Here is a 25,678-nt window from a genome sequence, read left to right on the forward strand (position 1 = left end):
AATGAAAGCAATGAAATCCATAATTGCTATAGTTCCTGCAGCCTGTCTTTGGAAATTTCTTTTCTCAGGTTATATAGAAAAGCTCATGGGTATTTTTGTAAACATACCCTTATGGTCCATTTCACAGTAAGACCATTTGTAAAAGCAGAAATAAAATCTGAGACACAACCCCAGCTACTAATCCTGTATGATATTTATTTAGAAAACAAGTATCAATTTAAAAAAAAATGTTTGGGATACCGGTGGCTTCCCTGGTGGCTCAGAGGATAAAGCGTCTGCCTGCAATGCAGGAGACCTTGGTTCAATCCCTGGGTCGGGAAGATCCCCTGGAGAAGGAAATGGCAACCCACTCCAGTATTCTTGCCTGGAGAATCCCACGGACAGAGGAGCCTGGCGGGCTACAGTCCACGGGGTCGCAAAGAGTCGGACACGACTGAGCAACTTCACTTTCACTTCATCAAAGCCTCAGCTTCCTAACAGTGTTCATGAAAAGTATGTTACTGGTAAAGGAAAACTTTAAATTTAGTCATAGATTTCAAAAATGGGTCACCTTCTTACCTGGAGATTTGATGTCCAGCATAGAGGAGCAGGGCCGTCAAAAAATATAGATAAAGCTGAACCAGATGCTGCCTGGGCAAGGTTAGTAGCACAACACTCAAGATATAACCTGTAGTAGAAGTGAAGAGAGATATAAATAAAATTCGATTCTAATTTAGTCTTCCAGTTAATTACACTAATAAAAGGAGCTTGAAGTAAATTACTTTCCAATTAGGTTTCAACAACTTTGAGGTTTTTTACTTCACTACCAAAGCAAGCTTAGCATAGTAAAACCACTTGGATTTTTCTATGGAAAATATAAAGCATTTTTCATTTCCTTTGTAAGGTTTCTCTACTTTAAAATTGAATATATCACACAAAAGTACAACAGGATTCTCCTCATCAACTCCCTTTCCTTGTCTCCTTGTTTCTTCTCCACCAGCTGCCTCAGTCTCTAGCCCCAGAGGAGGAGCAGGGTGTCTTACTGTCCCTCTACCACCGCATCTGCGGTGTGACTCAGGTCTTATTTCTCCAACTCCAAAAGACTCTCTATGTTCTATGCCTTCAATCACTCCTCTGACACCATCCTCATCCCTCAAAGAACGTGCAGGACTCTCTTCCCCAGTCGTAAAGAAAAGCTCATCGCCACAGCCATTTCTCCTTTTCCTGTTACCTTTCTTTCATTCCCGTGACAAATGGTATAAACTATCTGTACCAAAGCCTCTAATTTCTATTATTCCCTCTTTACCCTTTACAATCTTAGATCCTCTACAAACCCTTGTTTGCTTTCTCTAAAGAAACTTGGAAGTTAACAATTACCTACTAAATAGGAGTCAAATCTAAGACTCCTATTTAAATCCTTGCCCCAGCACCTGAAGCAACAACTACCCTCAAATCTATTACTCTTTGGCTCTGTGTCATGGACTTCCATTTACCCTCTAAATAAATTCTCCCCTCTATTTTCTTTTCACCCTTCTCAAGGGAACATAGGAAATCTAGTTTCTGAATAACTTCTACTCTTTATGTAAGTATCTAACTCAAAGAATCTATTTTCCTGCTTCAAATATACCATTCTAGATGATACAACAGTAGTTCTGAGAACCTACTACATAAGCATAAAAACCTTAATCATTTCCTATTCTAAGTAGACAATTATAGCTCATGATGTCTGAGATAAAGTCCACTTAAATATTCCCATACAGGAGTATAAACTGAGCTCCGGTCCTCCTCCCTCAACAGGCTGGCTCACCTCCCCCTCCATTCACTCTGACTCAAACCTGGGTCACCTGTGATTACCCAGTCCCACTGAGTCTCTCATCTGTTACCCCTCCTTTCCAGTCCCTATGCCCCTACCTAACCCTTTCTGTAATACAATAATATATGCTGACTGCTATTTATCTTTCAGTGTCTTCCTCTCCTCATCCATCCTGTGCTTTGTTACCAGGGTAATATTCTCAAAACCATCACTTTCATTTAGACAACTCCCGCTCTAAAACTTTCAGAAGTTTTAAAGAATCTGCCTGCAATGCAGGAGACCAGGTTCGATCCCTGGGTTGGGAAGGTCCCCTGGAAAAGGGAATAAGCTACCCACTCCAGTATTCTTGCCTGGAGAATTCCAAGGACAGAGGAGCCTGAGGAGCTAAGTCCATAGCATCACAAACAGTTAGACACAACTGAGCAACTAACACTTTAACCTCTCAGTGTTATGTTAAACATCTTGCAAAAATCTGGCCCTGGCTTACTGTCCTCTCATGAATGAGTCTTCATTAGGGCACAGACATCCCTTCTTAGCACCTAATGTGTCCCTCATGCTGAATCGATCATGCCTAAAGTTTAAGAAACAGGAGCTGTGCTAGGCACTACATATTTTCCACACATCCTAACTTTAAGAATCATCCACGGGAAGCCAGAGATACATATTTCTATTTGCTTTTCATTTTGTAAAATAATTTCCTCCAATTAATTTTGTTAATCTCTTTCTCATAGGACTTAAGAAGTATTTAAAAGGATGTTTATTACATTTAGCAAGCATTTTCACTGTTTTTGGCTGAAGGATTTTCTAATCAGTCTACTTACTGCATGAAACGTTTCCTTAGATTATCTGATGTTTAATAAACTATCATTTTCCTTTCCAGATATCCTTATCTTTCCCTTCTCCTGTGTATCTCATAAAGTCAGCTGCCAAATTCTCTAGACTGAACATATTCATTTCATTCTTTCAATTATTCAGTCATTCAGTCAATCAACATTAGTATGTGTAAAGTATGATCCAGATGCACTGGTGGCCATGGAAAATCCAAGAAGAAAAAATAAAGAAATCAGTCTCATGAAAAAACAAACAAGGACAAAGTGTGACACATCCTTGGTAGTTTCATAAACAAAAATTAAAAGAGCTATGGTTAGGTGATTGTTTGACCTGGAACTCAAAGGGTAAATGGATCTTTACCAGGCTAAGAGAAAGGAGAAACATTCTAGGAGAACAGCAACAGCAGGTCTGAAAGCCACAGAAGTAGAAAGGAAATTTTCAGGAGACAGGAAACTGTAGACCAGACCAGATTCTGGTGTAAGTAGAAAGAGGATTAGGAGGGTACTGGGAGATGCTGCTGACAGAGCCGGTGGCTCAGACAGTAAAGAAACCACCTGCAGTGCAGGAGACCCGGGTTTGGTTTCTGGGTCGGGAAGATTCCCCTGGAGAAGGGCATGACTACCCACTCCAGTATTCTTGCCTGTAGAATATCATGGATAGAGGAATCTGGCAGGCTACACCCCATGGGGTCACAAAGAGTCGGACATGACTGAGTGACTAACTCTAACTAACTTAGGATGAGATGGCTGGATGGCATCACGATGCAATGAACATGAACTTGGGTAAACTCCAGGAGATGGTGAGGGATAGGGAGGCCTGGTGTGCTGCAGTCCATGGGGTCGCAAAGAGTCGGACATGACTGGGTGACTGAAGAACAATAATTAAGGAGTTTAGCCTGGGCTTATGTTCTCAGATCCTTTAAATACCACATAGGTGAGATAAGAAAATGAAAAACAAAATGGTAACAAAAACCCTGTGGTTCACCTATATGCCCATTTTCACATTCCAGTGAAAAAATAAGTGTGATAAAAATACATTGCACAAGAAGATTTTTGAGAGATTATGAATACTTATGCTGATGTATTAAGAGCTGTATATGACTAAAATCATCTGAACTACAATAAACAGCTGATCCTCAAACAATGCAGGGATCAGGAGCACGAAGCCCTCCTCATGGTATAAAACCTGAGTGTAACTTTATAGTCAGCCTTCTAAATCTACAGAGTTCAAGGGTCAACTGTAAACATCATCTAATTAGTTGAAAAATACAAAACTACTGCTGATGCAAATATGCATCATTATTCAGACTATAGGATTAACTGAACCAAACAAAACAAACTAAATTGGTAACGATGAAGCTTTGTTATTGTTCATTTGCTAAGTCGTGTCTGACTGCAAATCTCATGAACTGCACCATGCCAGGCTTCCCTGTCCTTCATTATCTCTAGGAGTTTGCTCAAACTTGTGTCCACTGAGTCAGTGATGCCATCCAACCATCTCATCCTCTGCCCTCCCTATGATAAAGCTAACGCAACAGTAATTTTAAAAAGCAAGACTACCAGCATTTAGAAATAATGATCTGCTTAAAATAACATTGGTGAACCTTCCTAACGAAATACAAGAAGTTCTGCTATTTAAAGGGTTATTTTAGTAGTGGAGAGAAAAAAAAATGAGGACATGGAATAAAATAGTAGCTTTGGATATGAAGTTGGCAGGGCCATTTATGGGGTCGCAAAGAGTCAGACACGACTGAGCGACTGAACTGAACTGAACTGATACTTAAATAGGTCTTAATGGTAATCTACTGGTGAATGGTTGAGAAAAAGGAAGTGAATATGGTTCTGATGTCTCCAGCATGGTAACTGAAAGGATGGCTTTGCTACGAAGACAGGAAATACATAAGGGGGCAGAGGCCTGAGGTTAAGTAAAGGTGATGAGATAAGTGATAAGTTGAGGTGCTTATAAAATATTTAGGTTGAGATAGCTAATGATAATTAGAAATCATTTATTCATCACCAGGCACTAGTTAGGTACTGATAATACTCAGATAATAGACACCACCATTCCTACCTTAAGGGAGCTAACTATCTAGTTGGGAAGATAGCTAGGCTTATGGACCCTTAGAATGTAGTACAGTAAGTACCATGGTGGAGGTATGAACTGGATACCATGCCATCAAAGAGGAGGACCAATAATGGAGACTGAAGTGGTTAAAAGCAGTGAAAAGCGGAGATAGAGATTTGTAGCCACAACTATGTGAAACCGCCCCAACAACAAAATATGAAAATTAAACACAAATCCTAGGAATAGCAACGCTAAAGAAGGAGTCCAAAGATACAGCAAAAGACACAGAAGGAATGATTAATAATCTAGAAGAATTCAGAAAGATTTTTCAGGAGATTGTGGTTAACAGTTTCACAAACATGGAAAGGTGTGCAAAACAGGGATATAAATGAAGTTTGAGTTTTACCTTTTAGGTCACTAATGATTTTAGTGATCATAGTTACAACAGAACTATGTACTCTTTTCTTTGCAACTGCTACAAGCCCATGCTAGCTCTGGATCTCATTACCTGCTGCCAAAAGTCCTAAATGGTTCTTCTATCTTCCAGTTTCTCCCCTCCCCAATCCACTATCCTAGCCTGTTCAACACTGACTAACCAATCTTAAGATGCAGCTCACCTGCTCTAATTCCCTTACTGACCCACCACCATCTATCAAGCTAAGCACAATATCTAACATTTGCATTCAGGCTTTTCACAAATGGCCCTATTCCCCTTTTCAATATTATCTTTCTCCTTTATATATCCTACACCCTGCAAACAGTTCTATAATTAACATCTGGATAGTTACTCTCTGCTGTCCTCAGACAGGACCCGCACTGGAAAGCTTCTGATTTCAAAGGTACAATTATACTCCATTAACACAATTATTAACACTCTCCACCTTGATTTTCAAGCTCTTAATAACAATTAGAGGATATAAAGGGGAAAAAAAACTCACAACAGTAAAAAAAAAAAATTAGGAATGAACTGAAAAATAAAGTCTAAGGGCTATATAAAGAAAACTTTAAAACATTCCTAAAGAGTTAGCACCCTTAAGCTCTCTCTTTATGCTAACTTGACTTTTAATAATAAGCAATCTCAGCAAACAGGTCAACAGGACTGTGTTTGGAAGATTAAATAATTGGGAAGTTCATGTAGAAAGCTAACAACAACAACCAAAAAACACTCAGAGAGGGAAATAAAGAAAAAGAGACTAACTCTATCAGACAGTAAAATAAAATCCAAATCCTCAATAATAAGAAATGAATAGAAATAAAGTTCAGAAATGGAACAAGACACCCTGTAAATGCAGATAAATTCTAAACGCAGCAAAGATTTAAATGCAAAAATGGAACAACAAAAAGAATGCAATAAAACATGATATACATCTCTATAAACTTAAGAACAGAGAAGGCTTTTTCAACTGATTAAAAATCCTAATGATACATGAAAGAAAAAATGATAAATTTAATCACATTAAAAACAGATTTTGAGTGTCAAAAATATCTTTAGCAAAATCAAGAGAACTGAAATTGGAAGAAATTCCAACTCATCACACAGGGCTTATTTCCCTAACATGTATCAAACCCCACCAACTAGTAAGAAAAGGTTAACAGTCCCATAGAAAAGTGAGCAAGGGACAAGTACTGACAACTCTCAAAGGAGGAAATTATAAATTTTTTAAACACATGAATAAATTCAATCTCATTCATAAGAGAAACACAAAGTAAAACTACATTTAAAAATAACCATTTTTCACCTACATGCCATGTTATGTTTACTAGTTCAGTCATGTCCGACTCTGCAACCCTTTGGACTGTAGCCCGCCAGGCTCCTTTGTCCATGGGACTTTTCAGGCAAGAATACTGGAGTGGTTTGCCATTTTCCTCATCCAGGGGATCTCTTCCCAACCCAGGGTTGAAACCCACGTCTCCTGTGTCTCCTGCACTGCAGGTGGACTCTTTACCTGCCGAACCATCAGAGAAACCCACTGAGCAGCCAAATATCAAAGCTGGATAATACTGTTTTGGTAAGGAAATGTAGGATTTCAGGAAGCATCAACAACTGCTTATGTAGGTACAAAATAGTCTGTAGAGAGCAGTATCAATCAATAGTCCCAATGGATATATACTCTTTAACCCAGCAGAATCACTTCTAATAACTCATCCATGGCTATCTTTGTACCTGTTGAAATGATAGCTATACAAAATTATTTAGTACAACACTGAATGAAACAATAGAAGGCAGAAGCTATCTAAAATGTTCTCCACTGAAGTAATTCATGCAATAAATTCAAGACATAAATAAATTCATGTTTTGTATGGTAGACATACAAGAGTACTATGCCCCTATGAAATAGAACTGGAGGGCTGGGGAAGAAAGTGAGGCCTCAACAGTTCATCAGAATCTTAAGATCTGGCAGATCAGAATGTGCCAGCATGAAAAAACAGTGAATATCTAAAAATAACATGGCTCTATGATACATCATTAAGTTAAAATAAACAAAAGGTTCAAAAGAGTAATGTACTATGTTATCATCTGTACTAAAAAAGAGGAAAGATATTTATATTTTATCATTTATATATCAATATATCTTTATATTTACTTACACATACATAAAATATCTCCAGAATTACGCACAAGAAAATAAAAACAGCTACTTGTTGAGACTCAAAATGAGAACTCAGTAGATGAGGAACAGAGACAGGAGGAAGGCACTTTTCACTGTATACTTTTTATGCTTTTTGGTTTTTGAACATAAATTACAATTTCTAAAATCCATTTAAGGGTGAAATTCTGTAAATTGGAACATTACATAAACACTACATAATGCTCTGACAGAGAAGTTACTGTAACCAAAAATCTGTTCAAGCTGAAAATATCTACTTGTGCAATCACTGAGCTTACTCTACCATAGCATATAATAAGTGTATTTAAGAAGGCTCAACTGCGTTCCCAAAGCCAAAGAGTACAAACTGCAACTGTACGAGAACCCATACAACTTCTAAAATGAATGTTTTTGTTATTGCTGCTGCTGCTGCTAAGTCGCTTCAGTCGTATCTGACTCTGTGCGACCCCATAGACGGCAGCCCACCGGGCTCCCCCATCCCTGGGATTCTCCAGGCAAGAACACTGAAGTGGGTTGCCATTTCCTTCTCCAATGCATGAAAGTAAAAAGTGAAAGTGGAGTCGCTCAGTCACGTCCAACTCTTAGCGACCCCATGGACTGCAGCGCACCAGGCTCCTCCGTCCATGGTATTTTCTAGGCAAGAGTACTGGAGTGGGTTGCCCTGTTATTAGGTAGCTGTTTTTATAATGCATACTTCAATATATTCAGAAATAATATATGTGGTAAGTACATTTTTAAGACCACAGAACAAACTACTTTTGCTGGATTAAGCGAAATATCTAAACCAAGTACCCAATTGTTCTTCCACAATAGACTGGAATTATTTTCCATAAACTGACTATCATACAAACCTTTAACAAAGGGCTGAGAATTAGTATTTTGCAGCATGAAAGAACCTTCTCATTTCAGAGGCTTTCCAAGGTAGTGCCAACTGAGAGAGAGAAGTCTACTGTACTCAGATGTTCTGTCTCTAGTGCAGTCTTTTCTACTGTACCATACTCCTTCCCACAATGGCTTACCTGGTAATCTCTCAGAGCTATAAGGGGTTCTCAGGGCTAAGCTCTGAAACCTAGAAAGTTCTTTTATAGATAAAAAATAAATCTCAAAAAATAAATAAATAAATCTCAGAGACAGGGCAACCCTTAACAATTTTATAAAAGATAACCTTCAAAATTTTTGTAAAAAGATATATTTGTTGATAGGCAATTCTAATAACAAAAATATTAATAAAACCACTGCAGCACATCATTTAAGCCACATCTTGAGTTACCGATGTTAAATGAAATTATACTATTGCTATTACTACATACAAAACAAAAATTAACCTAAAAATTAAGAATCATGACTTTTATTCTAGATGGACTTTATCTGCTTCCTAATTTTTTAATTTCTGGCTGTACTGTACAGCATGTGGGATCTTCCCAGACCAGGGATCAAACCCATGCCCTCTGCAGTGAAACTACAATATTTTAACAACTGGACCTCCAGGGAAGTCCCCTGCCTGTATATCTTGACTTTAATTTCTTAAATCTCTTCACATTATTTCTACCACTGATTCAAAAAAAATCATATCAATTATATATTTCAAGCATTTTTTAATAAATATTATGATATAATCTTCCACATTTCATTTAACTGAAACGAATACTATACCTTCCAATGATATTAATGTTTTGGAAGAATAAAGAATATTGCTTACTTTCTGGACTTCCCTGGTACTACAATGGATAAGAATCTGCCTGCCAAAGCAGGAGACACAGGTTCGATCCCTGGTCTGGGAAGATTCCACATACTTAGGAGCAATTAAGCTCATGAGCCACGACTACTGAGCCCAAGCTCTAAGGCCTACAAGCCACAATGACTGAAGCCCCTGCACCTAGAGCCTGTGGCCCCAAGCAGAGAAGCCACTGCTCAGTGCAACTAGAGAAAGTCTGAATGCAGCAGCGAAGACCAAGCGTGACCAAAAATAAGTAAATAATCTAAAAAAACCTTACATTCTGACTTACTACCAAAACCCAAATTAATGACAAGTTTAACAGGCCAAATGTCTGGAAAGAGCTTCCCAGGTGCCGCAGTGGTAAAGAATCCACTGCCAGTGCAGGAGACGCAAGAGACACAGGTTTGATCCCTGGGTCGGGAAGATCCCCTGGAGTAGGAAATGGCAACCCAGTCCAGTATTCCTGCCTGGAAAATTCCATGGACAGAGAAGTGTGGCAGGCTACAGTCCATGGGGTCACTAAATGAGTCGGACATGAATAAGCACAGCACAGCAAATGTCTGGAAAGGTTCTTTCCCATTGTTTAACTCTACTGTATTAAACTCTAATACATGTTTTCTTTTGTACATATCAATTACATCTAATAAATCAGAAGCAAAAAATAAATAAAAACAAATGTTTTCTTCTGCTTTCCAGGGTTCAAAATTTATTTCTCAGCAAAATAAATCCAACTCTATTTTCCTCTACCTCTAATAACTCACATGCAATTGTGAAACAAATAAGACTATAAACATGATTCACAGACATTCATCAACAACTGTATCACTGTCACTTCAATGTAAAAGGACATGATTTTACCCAAATTAAAAAGTATACAAAGACATAAATCAGAATACTCACTAAAAGCTTAGGAAACAGGATGTAGACACGTACCTACATAATGCATATTGAGAGCCAAATACTTGTACTGGAAAAGAGGGTTGTTATTGAGGCTACTTCTTTGGATCTGCTGGAAGAAGGAGCTGACATCCCATCTGTACAGGACATCCAACAGCATGATGCTTGGCACCCGCAGGGCCACATTTAACACTGCCTCCAGTTTCTCCTTTGCAGCCATGGTTTTTCTTGGAGCAGACCTAAAATTCAGGAGATACAATATAAAGGAGTAAGTCACCTCAAATAGGTTTTAGATATCCTTTTATCTAATGGAGCACACACTACAAAAACTATGTTATAATGTAAAAAGCTCCTTAGACGCATCTACTACTTACAGATACTTAGGAAAAAAGCTTTCTATGTTTTCACATGGACTCTCTTGGGTCTGCTCAACTTTAAGGCTCTGAGGAAATGTTCGGGCCTCAAAATTTGTTTTTTAAAAAGCTTCTAATTCCAAATCTAGGCACTTAACAAAACAGCCTATAAGAATACGGTAGCCTTTGTCCAATTATCTTGAGAAGGAAAATTCATTCCTATAAAATTCCTTGAGAGTTATGCAGCCTTTTTTAAAAAGAGCAAATTTTAAAGTTATTACATGAAAAAGCCTATGTTATTTAATAAAAATATAATAACTGCACATTGAGTATACAGCATCTCACAGCCTCTCGTCTTCTTTACTACTTAAAATCAGAACTGAAGTACTCAATTTACATGATACAGATACAATGCAGAGAACTCAAGATATAGGTAAAGGCAACATGATTTGCAATACTGTTTCCTTGTATCATTAAAATTAACTTTTATCATATCATTAACTTTTAGGGCTTCCTTGGCGGTCCAGTGGTTAAGAGTCCACCTTGCAATGCAGGGGACACCAGTTCGATCCCTGGTCCAGGAAGATCCCACATGCCATGGGGCAACTAAGCCTGAGCTCTGCAACAACAGAAGCTGTCACAATGAGAACCTATGCACTGCAACTAGAGAAATCGCGCACATATCAACAAAGACCCAACAGAGCCCAATAAATAAATAAATAACTCTTGAAGGAAAAAAAAAAAAACCCCTCTTAGTCTGAAATTCCCACCATCTGCTTTCAAGGTAGGAAAAAGCTCATCAAATTCTTCCCTGTGACACACAGACATGCTGGCACATGGAAGAAGTCAGGCACTGTGAGTCTGCAGCCTCTGTCTTTGCTTAGCTGTTGATTAGCAGTGGTGAATGGGGGGCTTTAAAAAAAAAAAAAAAAAACGAAGGAAGGAAATGAAGCATCTGCCAGACAATCTACTATATAAAGGACAACTTAGTGTAATACTGCTTTATATGATAGAGCTGCAAATTAATCCAAGGAATTACAGAAAAAAAGACAGAAGTAAAGTGGTAAAGGATAATTTTAGGAGTAAGGATAATTCTAGATTGTTGGCTCTGACAATATCCTTTTAAGAACTTTGCTGAGAAAGCAAAATACACTTCTAGCTTTGGCAGTAATTTCAGACATTACAGGACAAATGAAAACATTTATTTCCAAAGAAAATTATAGTGACAGATTGCTATGCTATGGTTAAATATTTGTCAGTATTTCCATTTCACCCTCTAATTTTCATAGCTTCCCAGCTCAGATAGTTGGGGGGGGAAGTGCTGCTCAGTTTGGCACACCATTAACACAAGTTTTTTCCATCCCTAAACTGATTTATTATATATCATTCCCACTACTCAAATGTTACGTATGTCCTACCAATAATGCAAAATTAACTTTTTTTATAAATAAATACTGTAATTCTGATTACTTTAAATGAACAAGACTACTTTAATAATTTTCGTACATAAGAAATGGAGGGGAGGGATAAACTGGGAGATTGGGACTGACACACTGCTACTTATAAAACAGGTAACTAATATGGACTTACTGCACAGCGCAGAGAACTCTAGATTCTCAATATTCTCTAACAGCCTATATGGGGGAAAAAATCTAAAAAAAAAAAAAGAATTTACATATAACTGATTCACAGTGCCGTACACCTGAAACTAACACATTATAAATCAACTCTACTTCAAGAAAAAAAAATTTTTTAACAGAGTATTGTCAGAGAATAACCAGAATAACCAAATAGCTGAGTCCTAAGGGAGGGGAAACAAAGCACTGAAAAATAAAATATTGAATCAACATTTATTACAAATTATACCATTTAGGAGCCTACATTTCTCAAAGCTCGTGATATTATTAAGAAAAAAAAATTCTAGGAAATATTCACATTAACATCCTTTCAACAGTGGCCCTGGGGTGATTTTTATTCCCCTCTATCTTTTTCTGTTTGACAAATGTTTCAGTATACTCATATATTACTAGGAAAAGTGTAATATAATGTGCCTAGGCTATCTAGATAACTTAAGGAAATACACAGGAAGTAACTATTTACTGTGGTGGTCAACCTGGTAACTCAGTGCACTCTTGGGAGTTCATTTCAAAGTACACAAATGATAGATTTTTTTTTTTTTCTCACAAACCACCAGTCACGTGTGAAAATTACCATGGTCTGTACCAAGACAAAAATATCACTGACAGACTTTATTCAGTAATGGAAGAGTAACTATCTTTCCATATTCTATATTCCAATATGAATCAATACTGCTCTTGTAAGTAACAAAAAAGGGGACAATTACTGAGTTAATATTTGTGGTCCATATTCATCTGACTTAGAGCCTTCGTATGTTTTTAATGTTTTCTTGTTTTTAAATGTGCCCAGTTTCACTATTTATTGTAGCTCTTGAAGAGCTGAAGAAAAAACACTACACAAAATAACCAATCCTCCGTCAGAAATCAAGATCCGAAATGCTAATGGAAAAAAACTCCCTAATTCTTACAAAGGACCATATCTCTGTTGCAGAAGAAGGCCATTAGCAGAATGGTATATGCTTCCCCTTAAATTACCACTATTTCACAAACAGATAAGAACAGAACACAAATGGGACAAGAACAGAAAACAAACGGAACAAAAATAAAAAGAAAATTGAGTCCCTAAACCTACTGATAACAGAAGAACATCCAAGACAGACACCTAAACTCTACTGCCTGGATGGAATGAAATATCCCCTTTAACAACAAATATATTGCTTACTAAATGGTTCAATTATTTCTGTATGTGAGTGACATTTCAGTAAGTCTTTGGCAAGCTGGCCATCTATAGGGACGTGGAGGAAACAAATTTAATATACAGAAAGCTGAATCTAAAATGCTACCAACAAGAGCTATGGAAAGAAAAAGGCAGGGGCGGGGACCATTGGGGACCATTCTTCACAGAAATGCCACATGATAGGGTGTGACCATTACAAATAAATACCATACACTACACTCGAGCTCCACACACTAAACTAACAGCTAAACAAAATGTTGAAATATATTTTATTTGCTGAAACCTGAAATTACTCACGTGTGCCACATCACTCACATCTGCTAAAAGACTAAATTAAAAACATGAAATAAATAAAAATGGAGCCTTCTCTCCTGGGGTGAAGAGACTGCTATACCTAAGATGTTTGGTTCAATCCTAATTTATCTTTTTCTAAGATTTGTTAAACAGAGCTAGGGAGCATATTCTAAGTCAGAATAAGCTCAAAATTCTCCCCAAAACCATACAATATCAACTAACCCTCAAAAATAAACAGAAGAGCTGAAGGCAAAGAAAACTCAAAGGCTCAACACTCTCTAAAGCCAAATATATAAGATACTCCCTGCCTTGTTCAGTTATGTACATTTTGCCTTCTGTGCAAGATTTTTAAATTTCCTGCTTGAAATGTGGAAAGAACTGAGAAAGTAACATTCCAACAAATTGTCTCTGAAAGTAAACTAAATGTGACTCAAAGATGATTTACAGTGAAACAGCTTTATAAAAAAAAATCCATCCCTTTCCAGTAACAGAAAAAGAAAGGCTTAACAAAAGCTAACCAAAAACAGGACCACAGGATTTCATTAAATGACATTGCTAGGCTTGGAAGCAGCAAATTGCTACCTAGGAACACAAGAATGTCCTGTACCAGCATAATGCTGCACAATTCATCATTCACTTTTGTGGTTTAGGATACACTGGGGACCTCACTCTACATTTTTCAGAAAATACTAGATTTTAGTTTTGAATATGAAGAAATCAAACAAATTATCAACAATATGAAAAATATAAGTTTTTAACGTCAGAGCTCTTCTCATCAGCTGAAGAATTATGCTAAAAAATAAGAAATGAAAATGTTCTTACCCAAAAAGGGAAGAGAATTCACATCTCCTAGAAAAAACAAAAATAAGAACGCCTTATAACCCGATTTAAAATTATTCAGTACAATATTAGATAACTCCAAAAGTTTTTACACCTTTCCTCCTTGGCATAAGGAGAAAAACAAAAAACTATCATTCATCATGAGTCTCCTTCCTCTGTTCAATCCAATTTGGGGGGAAAAACAATTCTACCATCAGCTAAAGCCAATCTTAATATGAAAGACATTTTCTGGCTGTCTGGATGTTAGGATGGTAAGCCCTGAAAACGTTGAGGGCAGAGCTAAAGCCTAAAATCTTAAGTAAACTCAGCCAAAAACTCAGATACCGCGGAGAAGAACGCACTTCTTACATAAGCATTGGCACACGTTTTAAATATAGCTGATCCTTCCCACTCCCACTCATTGCTAGCGAACTTTGTGTATGTACAAATTACTAGCGATTCTGAGGCTTCTGGTCATCTCCAAATCGGCAAACATCCACTCTGGGAATCCACTCTGAATACAAGGGCCATCTTTCAACTTAAGCAGCCAGACAGAGGAAACAGAAAACTGCTATCTCTGCCATTGGGCGCTCAGCCTGGGTCACGACTGCAGCACCGACAGCTCATCCTTTGGGCAGGATTCAAGATTCACCAGAACTGCTCAGTCCGTATTTTAAAAAATAAGAAGACACACAGTCCCTCTCCTTTCCTTTCAAACTAGTTTCCTGTTTACTGCAGACTGCGATGCAAAGCCATCCATTAATCTTTGATGCCTTCTCACAGCAGAGCCCCCTTTCTCTCTCCCCGAACCGCCTCCCCCGCCCCCCACGCCTGCTGATCTCAGCCGCGTTTGAACTATAGTAACCCCAGCCCAGCTCGCTGCAAAGCAAGCAGCGCAGCAGCAGCAGCGAGGCCAATGCCGCCGCGGGGCTAGGGGATTACGTCCACAAAAACTCTGCCAGGAAAGAGGCCCGTGCCAGGGAGCTCCCCTCCCCTCTGGCCAAGGATGCTGGCTCCGCCGCGCCACGCACCAAAAGGATTCTGAAGGAAGACGCGGGCGAAGTTCTTCATCCCTGAACAGAAAGGGGATCTATTCCCAAAGGGCGGGCAAGGGTCTTGGGATCCTTGGTTGAGAAAAGCAAAAGTGGAGAGGGATGCAGAAGGCCTGTCAAACGAGAGTAGCAGCGATGGGAACAAAAAGGAAAGGATGAGGACCGCTCATACAGTAAAAAAAAAAAAAAAAAAAAAAGGGCTGACAGACATGATATAGTGCAAACGGGTCCCTATTTGAAGAATGACTTGGCAGGCCTTTCTGCACCCCAAAACCACCTCAAACCGAATGAAAGGGGGGAAGCTGAGTTTGGGGCTGCGTAAAGCAAAGAAGAGGAGGATGAAATAAGCAAAGGAGGGAACCTCGTGAGCCAAGTGGACAAAGACGCAAAAGACCGAAAGTTGGAAGTGGGAACTGGAGGAAAGGAGCTGGAAAGGAGCAGCTGGAAAACGGCAGCTCAGAAGGGGCTTGGAAAAGGCCCTAAATGGGGGTCCTGGGAGGCGACGGGGCAGCGCTCAGAGCAAGGGCATCTTAGGAATGCTGGGGAGACGAGGGCTCTCTCCGGGAGGGTGGGGTTGGAGAGGGGCCGGGGAAGGCCCGGGAGCTGGGAAAGGGGCTCTGAGCGGGGACCCGGGAGGGTAGGACAGAGCCGGAGAAGAGCCGAAGCGGGGGCCAGGAGGGCCGAGGGAGGGGCTGGCGGCTGGGAAGGAGGGGGTGCTGCGGGTGAAGTGGGGACGAGGATGGGAGAAGAGGAAGGAGGCGAACGGGGAAAGGGGCGAAGGGGGAGAAGAGGACGGAGCGGGCGACGGGATGGAGGAAGGGAGTGAAGAGGGACGGGGGAGGGGGAGAAGAGAGGATGCAGGATGCGGGCGAGGGCGCCGGGAGAAGAAGGGGCCGACCCGGGCGGACGGCTCGTTCACCTCAGGCTGCGGCCTCCCTCCCCACGGGGAGGCGCCGCCGGCGGACAGAACGGCTCCGCAACTCCCCGGCTCTCTCGCTCGCCTGCCCTCCCGCTCTTCTCGGGCGGCGGCAGCAGGGGCCGGGACGGCGCGGCTCACAGCGGCGGCTTCTCCGCGCCGGGCCTTGGATGCTGCGTCTCGGGAGGCGGCGGCAGCGGAGGCGGCAGCAGCCCGACCCGTGCGGTCACCATCGTCCGCGGCGGCAGGCGCTCGCGGGCCGAGCTCCTTAGCAGCCGGCGGCAGCCATGGCCTTCTTCGTTCACTCCTCCCGCCCCCGGCGCTCTGCGGCGGCAGCAGCCAGGCTTCAGTGCTCTGCGCCTGCGCGCGGCGCTGCCAGCGCGGCGCGCCCCTCCCCCGTACGGGCGCGCGTGTGCGCGCCCTCGCGCTCACTCACAATCGCGCCGCCGGGTGGTACCCGCGCCGCCTCCGGTACACGGGTGGGAGACACACGCCTCCCGCAGCCTACACAGCCAGGCTCCCGCCGCTATGGAGACGCGTGCCATGCCGACATCTGCACGCGCACTGTGACACGCACCATTCTGACACACGTGCGCTCTCACACTCCCCAAACACCAGGAGCCACACGCGCTCACACCCACACTTACCTGCCAGGACCACGTGGGAGAATTGGAGAGGCTGATCCTTAACCTGATGCAACCGCAGTAGCAAAGAGGCCAGATTTTTTTTTTTTTAACTCCCTACTGACTGGTCTAGACTGTCAACTCCTTGGCGTCAGAGACCGTATCTGTGATGGCTCAGCACTGCCTAGCGCAGAACAGGCGCCCAATAAAACTTCTATTGAATAAGTGAGTGGATATATGAATAAGTGAATTGGAACTACGCATTGAGTATCTTTAAGAATTCCAACTCTGGTTTAAAGAACTTGTTCAAAGAATTTTATTGTTGTATGTAATTAAATGGTACCTGTATGTCCTTTTAGTCTAAGGTTAAAAACAAATTAACGTACCATCACACTTCCCAAGATTAGCAAATCCATTTGTTCTGTCAAAATCACTAGAACTGACAAATGTTAACATACCTTGTGGGGCAGGAACTGTTCTCAATTTACCCACAGAAAAAAGCCTGAAACACATTGTTTGTACCAAGAATGAATCAAGAATGTTTCTGGTCTTCTGGGCTTTATCTACTTCCTAGCCTCAATGACCCTCAACAAATTCCCTCGCCCTCAGCCCCTTCAAAAAAAAAATAAATAAATAAAGCCCTACATCTTTCCTTCCTCTTTGGTTAGTTCCTAGACAATCACTTTGAGGTTGGCAATGCCTATAGGCACAGAAGATCACACACTCAGTAGTGGATAAAATGTTGCCACTAGATTGAAATTGTTAAGTCTCAACTTCTGCCTGTTACAAAAGAAATTAAGGTCCTTCCACCTAGATCTGTGTTGGAGGCCCTCCTTGAAAATTCAAGCCTTTAGCATTGGTAAGCTTAAAGGTAAACCCCCAATTCTGAGACATCTTTGCATGTCAAGTCACTTCAGTCCCGTCTGACTCTTTTTCGACCCTGTGGACTGTAGCCTACAAGCCTCCTCTGTCCATGGAATTCTCCAGGCAAAAATACTGGAGTGGGTTGCCATGCCCTCCTCCAGGGGATCTTCCTGACCCAAGGATTGAAGTCGCATCTCTCATGTCTCCTGCATTGGCAGGTGAGTTCTTTACCACTAGTGCCACTTGGGAAGACCACCTCTCTATCTAGCTAAAACTGTAAACACAAGCTCTACATTTAGAAAATGTAATTTCTGGAGGCATCAATCAATCAAATTCAGAGTAACTTCCCTAAAGAAATTTAAGTTTTTAAAATTTCTGGGGATTGGCCACCTTTCATCCTTGTGCCTTAGACTACTTAAGAATAATCATTAAGCCTGCTACATGGCAAAGAGGCAGTTTTATGAGTCTCTCAATATAGCCTGGTAAATGAGAAATTACACACACACACAGAATTACAGAGGACACATGACTAATGACTGGAATAGGAAACTGCCCAAGACAGCAAGGTCTTTCCTTTGATTTCCTCCTGTTTTCACAATTTTACTACTGACTCAGTCAAGAAAATGAAATGTAAGGCCAAAAACAAGATTAACATGAAGTCAAAACTACATAAACAGGATTTATGTATTCTTCCCAGGTGAATGACAGAATCTTGAAAGTATTCCTTTAGCACTGATACTGGATTTCTGTGTTTGTTTAAATGGAAGCAAAGTCTACCTCAGCTCTGACCTTTCCTTTTTTTAAGGGAAAAATTGGGTTCAAAGTCCTATAACCTTTACTGTAAGTTCCCTGAACTTGTAAAAGCAGGAAAAAAGTCACACTTGGTTTTTATAGCAGCTGCCTATAAATGCTGGGGTTCAAAACAAGCAAAGAAAATTACTCCAGTAATTAAAGGGTTACTGCTATTACACTGCTGCTAATCCAGTTTTAAAAAAGCTCTAAAGAGCCAGAAACAGGTAACCAAATCACACTAAAGAGAAAAACAGTGGGATAAAGAGCAGGGGGTGGGGGGGTGGGGTGGGGTATTAGAGAGGACTGCTCAAATAAATGAGGCAATCTCATGTGACTTTTTTCCTGTTTTTACAATCTCAAATAAAAGAGAGCAAGTACTTTCTAGAAACACCCAAAAGCACACAAATTGGGAAAGGTAAGGAGAAAAACATGGTGAGTACCTGGAACCAAGCTTAAAGATATACCCAACTGCCATATCTTGGTCATAAAAGGAATTAACTTAATGTGCTAGAAGGAGATAAGTGGAGTGTTTACATTTGTGGAATGGCAGGCAGTTCAGGATTCTAAAGGTTATCTTGGTAGCAGTTTACTCACTCAGTCCTGTCTGACTGTTTTGGGACTGCATGGATTGTAACCCACCAGGCTCCTCTGTCCAAGGGATTTCCCAAGCAAGAATCCTAAAGTGTGCTGTCATTTCCTTCTCCAGGGGATGTTCCCCACCCAGAGATCAAATCTGGGTCTCCTGCCTTGCAGGCAGACTCCTGCATTTCAAGAAGATTCTTTATCTACTGAGCCATCAGGGAAGCCCTAAGGCTATCTTACTGTCCACTAGCCATATTCAACATTGAGGAAGAAGTCAGCTCAGAGTTTGCAAGAGTGTATATTTGTTACAGTTCCAGCCATTCCAAAAGGCTAGTTTCTGAGTTCCTTATAGAATTAACTCTTGCTAATGATCCTAAAAGATGATGCTGTGAAAGTGCTGCACTCAATATGCCACAAAATTTGGAAAATTCAGCAGTGGCCACAGGACTGGAAAAGGTCAGTTTTCATTCCAATCCCAAAGAAAGGAAATGCCAAAGAATGCTCAAACTACCACACAATTGCACTCATCTCACACACTAGTAAAGTAATGCTCAAAATTCTCTAAGCCAGGCTTCAGCAATATGTGAACCGTGAACTCCCTGATGTTCAACCTGGTTTTAGAAAAGGCAGAGGAACCAGAGATCAAATTGCCAACATCCGCTGGATCATGGAAAAAGCAAGAGAGTTCCAGCAAAACATCTATTTCTGCTTTATTGACTATGCCAAAGCCTTTGACTGTGTGGATCACAATAAACTGTGGAAAATTCTGAAAGAGATAGGAATACCAGACCACCTGACCTGAATCTTGAGAAATCTGTATGCAAGTCAGGAAGCAACAGTTAGATTGATATTTGGAGAAATATCAATAACCTCAGATATGCAGATGACACCACCCTTATGGCAGAAAGTGAAGAGGAACTAAAAAGCCTCTTGATGAAAGTGAAAGAGGAGAGTGAAAAAGTTGGCTTAAAGCTCAACATTCAGAAAACTAAGATCATGGCATCCAGTCCCATCATTTCATGGCAAATAGATGGTGAAACTGAAAACAGTGGCAGACTATTTTGGGGGGCTTCAAAATCACTGCAGATGGTGACTGCAGCCTTGAAATTAGACGACGCTTACTCCTTGGAAGAAAAGTTATGTCAAACCTAGACAGCATATTGAAAAGCAGAGACATTGCTTTGCCAACAAAGGTCCGTCTATTTAAAGTTATGGTTTTTCCAATAGTCATGTATGGATGTGAGAGTTGGACTATACAGAAAGTTGAGAGCCGAAGCACTGATGCATTTGAACTGTGGTGTTGGAGAAGACTCTTGAGTCCCTTGGACTGCAAGAAGATCCAACCAGTCCATTCTAAAGGAGATCAGTCCTGGGATTTCTTTGGAAGGAATGATGCTAAAGCTGAAACTCCAGTACTTTGGCCACCTCATGCGAAGAGTTAACTCATTGGAAAAGACTCTAATGCTGTGAGGGCCTCATAATGGGGCCAAAATCCAAAGAACCTGGATAGCCAACGTTGGAAATATAGGGAAAGGAGAATTTTTATGAATTCATTTATTCAGTCATCTATTCATTGATTCCTAGTATTTTCTGGGCACTTTGAAGGTTTTCTTTGTCCAATTAAAAAAGAGTTAACTCTCTAGAACAGAAGAACCTTAATGAGATATAAAATGTCATTCACCCTGGCTACCTCCATGGTTTGATTTTGAAAGCCAGTTCTAAGAGAAAATCTATAGTTTTCTTAGGCAACATGGTTTAGTAGAGTCACTCTTTTTGAAATATAATTGAGATATAATTCACATATCATACATTATACCTATTTTAAATTATAAAATTCAGTGGGTTTTAGTATATTTACAGAATTGTACAACCATCACTACCATCAATTTTAGAACATTTTTATCATTATCTCCCTTTTAAAGATAAAAATTCCTGTATCCATTAGCAGTCACTTTCCCTTCCTCTAGCCTTAGGCAATCACTTCTGTCTCTACACATTTGCCTATTCTAGCTGTTTCATATAAATGAAGTAATATAAGATGCAATCTTTCATGTCTGGCTTATTTCACTGAGCACAGTGTTTCCAAGTTTCATAAATGTTGTAGCATGTATTAGTACTTCATTTCTTTAAATTGCCAAATAGAATTCTATTGTAAGAATATATTACATTTTGTCTATCCATTCATCAGCTGATGGATATTTGGGTTGTTTCCACTTTTTTACTCTATGAATATTTATGTACTATGAGCTTTTGTGTGAAAATATTTTTATTTCTCTTGGGTATAAACTTAGAATTAAATTGCTGGGTTATACAGTAACTCAAATGCTTTTCCGGTGGCTCAGCAGTAAAGAATCCACCTGCAATGCAGGAGCCACAGGAGATGCAGGTTTGATCCCTGAGTCGGAAAGATCCCCTGGAGGAGAGCATGGCAACCCACTCCAGTATTCTTGCCTAGAAAATCCCATGGACAGAGGGGCCTGGAAGGCTACAGTTCATAGGATCTATGGGATACAACTGAAGCGACTTAGCGTGCATGTACATGGTAACTCAATATTTAATTTTTTTAGAAACTGCCAGACTGTTTTCCAGAGTGACTGTTCCATTTTATATTCCAACCAGCAATGTATGATGAGAGATTTACTCTTAGGTTCAGATGTCCCCTACTTGTTAGATGCAGGATCCTGTCTGTTCCAAGTATACAAATGACTCCATCTACCATCTGTAAACAGTATTTACTTCACAGGATTATAACAAAAAATAAATAAACGATGTAGGCTAATGTTTATGTTTCAAAGTAAAGTGAAGTCGCTCAGTTGTGCCCGACTCTTTGCGACCCCATGGACAGTAGCCTGCATCAAGCTTCTCCGTCCATGGGATTTTCTAGGCAAGAGTACTGGAGTGGGTTGCCGTTTCTATTAGTTTCCTTCCTCCCATCTTTGGTATTTGGTTGGCAACAGTTAATCTGTAATAAAGTCAGACAGAGATAAAATTATAACTCCCTATTAACAATGAGATGCATACACCTAGTTGGTGTTAAATAAATATTTTCGTGGATAATTGCAAAAGCAATAGATCTTGTATATTGCTTGAATACCAAAATAAATTTATCTTTTTCTGCCTCTTGTGCAAGTAATGCCTAGGCTGCAGGAAGAAAAAACATAGAAATATGTCAGCTTTTTGTTTGGTCAGCATTTTTTTAGCTTTCCCCCTCCCCAGACATTTTTTATTTCACCAACTTTTTATTTTGAAGAGCTTCAAATATATACAGGAATTAAAAGAATATTAGAATCATCACTCATATACTCACCATCTTGATTCATTCAACATTCAACATTTGTTAAAGTTTTGAATGTTTGCTTTATCTGTGTGTGTCTTTTGTTGAGCTATTTGAGAGTAAGTTGCAGACATCAACATGTTGCACCCCTAAATGCTCTAGCCTGCCTCTTCTAAAAATAAGAGCTTTTTCCAGTATTACCAAATGCTATTACTACACTGAAGAAAACAAAGTATAATTCCCTAAATCTTTTTACCATCCAGCCAATACTCAATTTTCCCCAATTCTCCTTAAAATATCTTTTACAGACAACTTTTTTTCTAACCAAGATCCAATCAAGTTTCACCCATGATGTTATTGTTATGTCTTACAAGCCAGCTTTGTTTTTAATTAGTCTGAGTGCCTGTGACTATTCTGAATCTCTCACATCAGCAAAGGAAAAAAAAAATGTTTTGTTGTTGTCTTCAGATTTAAGCTCCACTGGTGTCCCTCTGTCCTGCCCAGTCACTTTCTTTGTCTTGATTCTAAGTAAATCTGAGATGGTTAGTAAAATAAAACTGTGTTGCTTTTCAAGCATGATGATATCTAACTAAATACTGGATTGGCCAAAAAAAAAAAAAAAAAAGTTCGTTTGAGCTATTCCATACCATCTTACAGAAAAACTCAAACAAACTTTTTGGCCATCCCAACAAATGGCTATTGACTGTCATATATATTATTTCCTGTAATTTCATGGACTACAGGAGGCCATCCTAGATTCAAAAGGGAAGAGCCAATTTGAAAATTTGCCAAAGGAAGTAAAAGAACCTGGGATATAAAAAGAAACCAGGACCTGGTCACCATGTATGAGCCCCAACCTAAGCCTCATCTGAAACCAGCATGTCCATACTCTATCTTTAATTATATTAGCCAATAAAATTACCTTTTTTGCTTAAGCCAGTTTGGGTTGCATTTTCTGTTATCTGCAGTTAAAAGAGTCCCAAGGCCTTCAATCCTTTCAATTTGCTAGTCAGTAAAATATGCTGTTATGAAGATGAGGAAGTAATTACAAAAAAATTACGATGATAAGCACAAAGAAACACAACTGTTCAACTGAACAAGTTATTATAAAACACAACCATTTAACTCAGCAGTCCCCACCCTTTTTGGTACCAGGGACAAGTTTTGGGGAAGACAATTTTTCCATGGATCAGGGCAGGCAGGGTGGGGAGATGCTTTTGCAATGATTCAAGCACATTGCATTTATTTCTATTATTATTATATTAGCTCTACCTCGGATCATTAGGCATTATATCCTAGAGGTTAGGGACCTCTGATTTAACTACTATCCAGAAATAAAAGTTTGATAATACTCTCAGAAGTCTCCCACATACTCTTACCTATTCACAACTGTCTCACTAACCACAGTGGTAACCATTTTTCTGATTTAATATAGTGACTTGTTTTTTTTTGTTTGTTTGTTTGACCACCTAAGTATGAATCCCTGAATACTGTATTTTCTTTTGCCTGTTGTTGAATTTTATATAATTTTATACAAATGAAATCATATGGCAACTATCCTTTTGAGATGAGCTTTTTCTGCTTAATATTGTGTTTAAGATTCAATTATATTCTCGTGTGAAACTGCAGTTCATTTTCACTGCATTCTAGATTTCAGTCTTATGAATATTATTTATTCAATCTTCTATTTATGAACCTTTGGGTTCATGAACAAATTCCAGTTTTGTTTCCAATTTTGGTTCAAACCAAATTCCAATTTGAGGCTACTATGAATGCTAATATCACCACTTCTGCACTTGTCTTTTGGGGTATATGTGCACGTATTTCTCTTGAAGAGAACTGCTGGCCTAAGGGTTTGCCTGTATTCAACTTTCTCGGATAACTCCAAAATGTCTTCCAAGATGTTAACACCAATTTACACTCCCGTTAGCAATCTATCAGAGTTCTTACTGCTCTATATTCTGGCCTGCAATTAAGATTGTCAGTCCTTTTAATTTTAGCCATTCTAGTGGAGTTTTTAACTTGGCATTTCCCCAATTGCTGACAAGGTCAAGTACGTTTTCATGTTTGGTGGCCTTTTGTACTTCCTCTTTTGTGAATCGCTCTAGTCTGTTACCCAATTTTCTCCTGTCTTATTTACCTTTTGCTTTTTGTTTTGTAATCCTTAGTTTGGGGCTGGCCAAAAAAGCTCATCCAGTTTTTTTCATAACACCTATTTCCCAAAAACCTGAATGACCTTTTTGGCCAATCCAATATATTCAGAATGCAAACCCCTTTTAAATTATATATACTGCAAAAATCTTTTGTTTCTACAGCTTCCCTTTTCATTCTCTAGTGTTTTTTGATGAACATAATTTCATAATTTAAATTTCATATTTTTGTTTAATGGTTGTTTTCAGCCTGTTTTTCCTACTGCTCTGTGGTGCCTTCACTGACATAAATCAATGTGCCTGAGGGGATCTGTTCCTGAACTTTCTATTCCAAAGCACTGATGTGTTTGTCTTTACTTGTATCAATAACAACAATTTCAGGTACTCTGACTAAATAAGAAGTCTTAATATATGGTAGAGTTAGTCTCCCCTCCTGGTTTTCTCTCTTTTGTTTTGTTTTCTTCGAGAGGATCCTGGTTTTTCACATTTTCTTATCGAGTATGGAATCAGATTTGGAATTTTGGCTTGTTGAGTTTTCCAAGACTCCACTGAGATTTTTAGTTTTTGACACAGAAGTCTTGCATATCTTTTTTATTACATAAATTCCTAAGATATTTGAGGAGTTTTATGTTATTGCTGACGGGAACGGGAATTTAAATTGTATTTTGTTAGCCTTTGAGGATATAACACTAAATTTCATGAATCGCTTGTCTTCCAGAACTCCCAGTCTCATGAGGTTACGGACAAACATAGAAATGGTTTTAATACAGAATGAACTGGACTGGTTATGATAAAGGTGGGCAAAGGTTACCATGGAAATACAAACAGAAGAGATCAACCCATTTTGTGGGGTTATGTGGTGGGAGGAAGGGAGAGACATTCTAAGTGTTGAAAATAGACAAGGGTCAGCTAAGTGAGTCAGGAGCAAGCAAATAGAGGGGAGGAGAGCACACACGTGACACACACATTTCAGATGATAAGATGGAATCTTAGTGTCAAATGAAGTGCCAAAAAATCTGATTCAAAGACCTGTATACGTATGAGGTAAGCTCCCCAGTGGCCATAATTTATAAAAGGAATGTGAGCAAACTAGTTCCAAGATTTCTGGGCTCCTTTAGCTAGATAAGGTTATCAAATGGTGTAAAAGGGTGAGCGGGGATAGAATTTTGGAAAGGTTTCTTTGGAGGGAGCTGTTGCTGTCAGTACTTCTGAGGAAAGCAGTCTTCTGGCGGGAG

At 39.6% G+C, this 25,678-nt stretch overlaps 1 protein-coding gene across 11 annotated transcripts in view; it reads right to left on the reverse strand.

Moving 5' to 3' along the window:
• Nucleotides 1–25,678, reverse strand: part of RNF145 (ring finger protein 145) — a 118,488-nt gene that overhangs the window by 48,006 nt on the left and 44,804 nt on the right. For 3 of the 11 annotated variants that reach the window (XM_060415959.1, XM_060415962.1, XM_060415960.1), the window contains 3 exons: nucleotides 14,194–14,220; nucleotides 9,947–10,149; nucleotides 559–667 (listed from right to left, as the gene is read on the reverse strand). In XM_060415959.1, the coding sequence (XP_060271942.1) occupies nucleotides 559–667; nucleotides 9,947–10,149; nucleotides 14,194–14,220 (339 nt within the window). Of the gene's footprint in view, nucleotides 1–558; nucleotides 668–9,946; nucleotides 10,150–10,805; nucleotides 10,878–11,853; nucleotides 11,916–14,193; nucleotides 14,221–15,221; nucleotides 16,469–16,594; nucleotides 16,775–25,678 lie in introns of those variants that run through there. The other 8 variants (XM_042250685.2, XM_027970465.2, XM_042250686.2 and 5 more) reach the window with 8 other exon arrangements.

This window comes from Ovis aries, chromosome 5 (genome assembly GCF_016772045.2).
Source record: "Ovis aries strain OAR_USU_Benz2616 breed Rambouillet chromosome 5, ARS-UI_Ramb_v3.0, whole genome shotgun sequence".
In the NCBI taxonomy this organism is placed as follows: domain Eukaryota; kingdom Metazoa; phylum Chordata; class Mammalia; order Artiodactyla; family Bovidae; genus Ovis; species Ovis aries.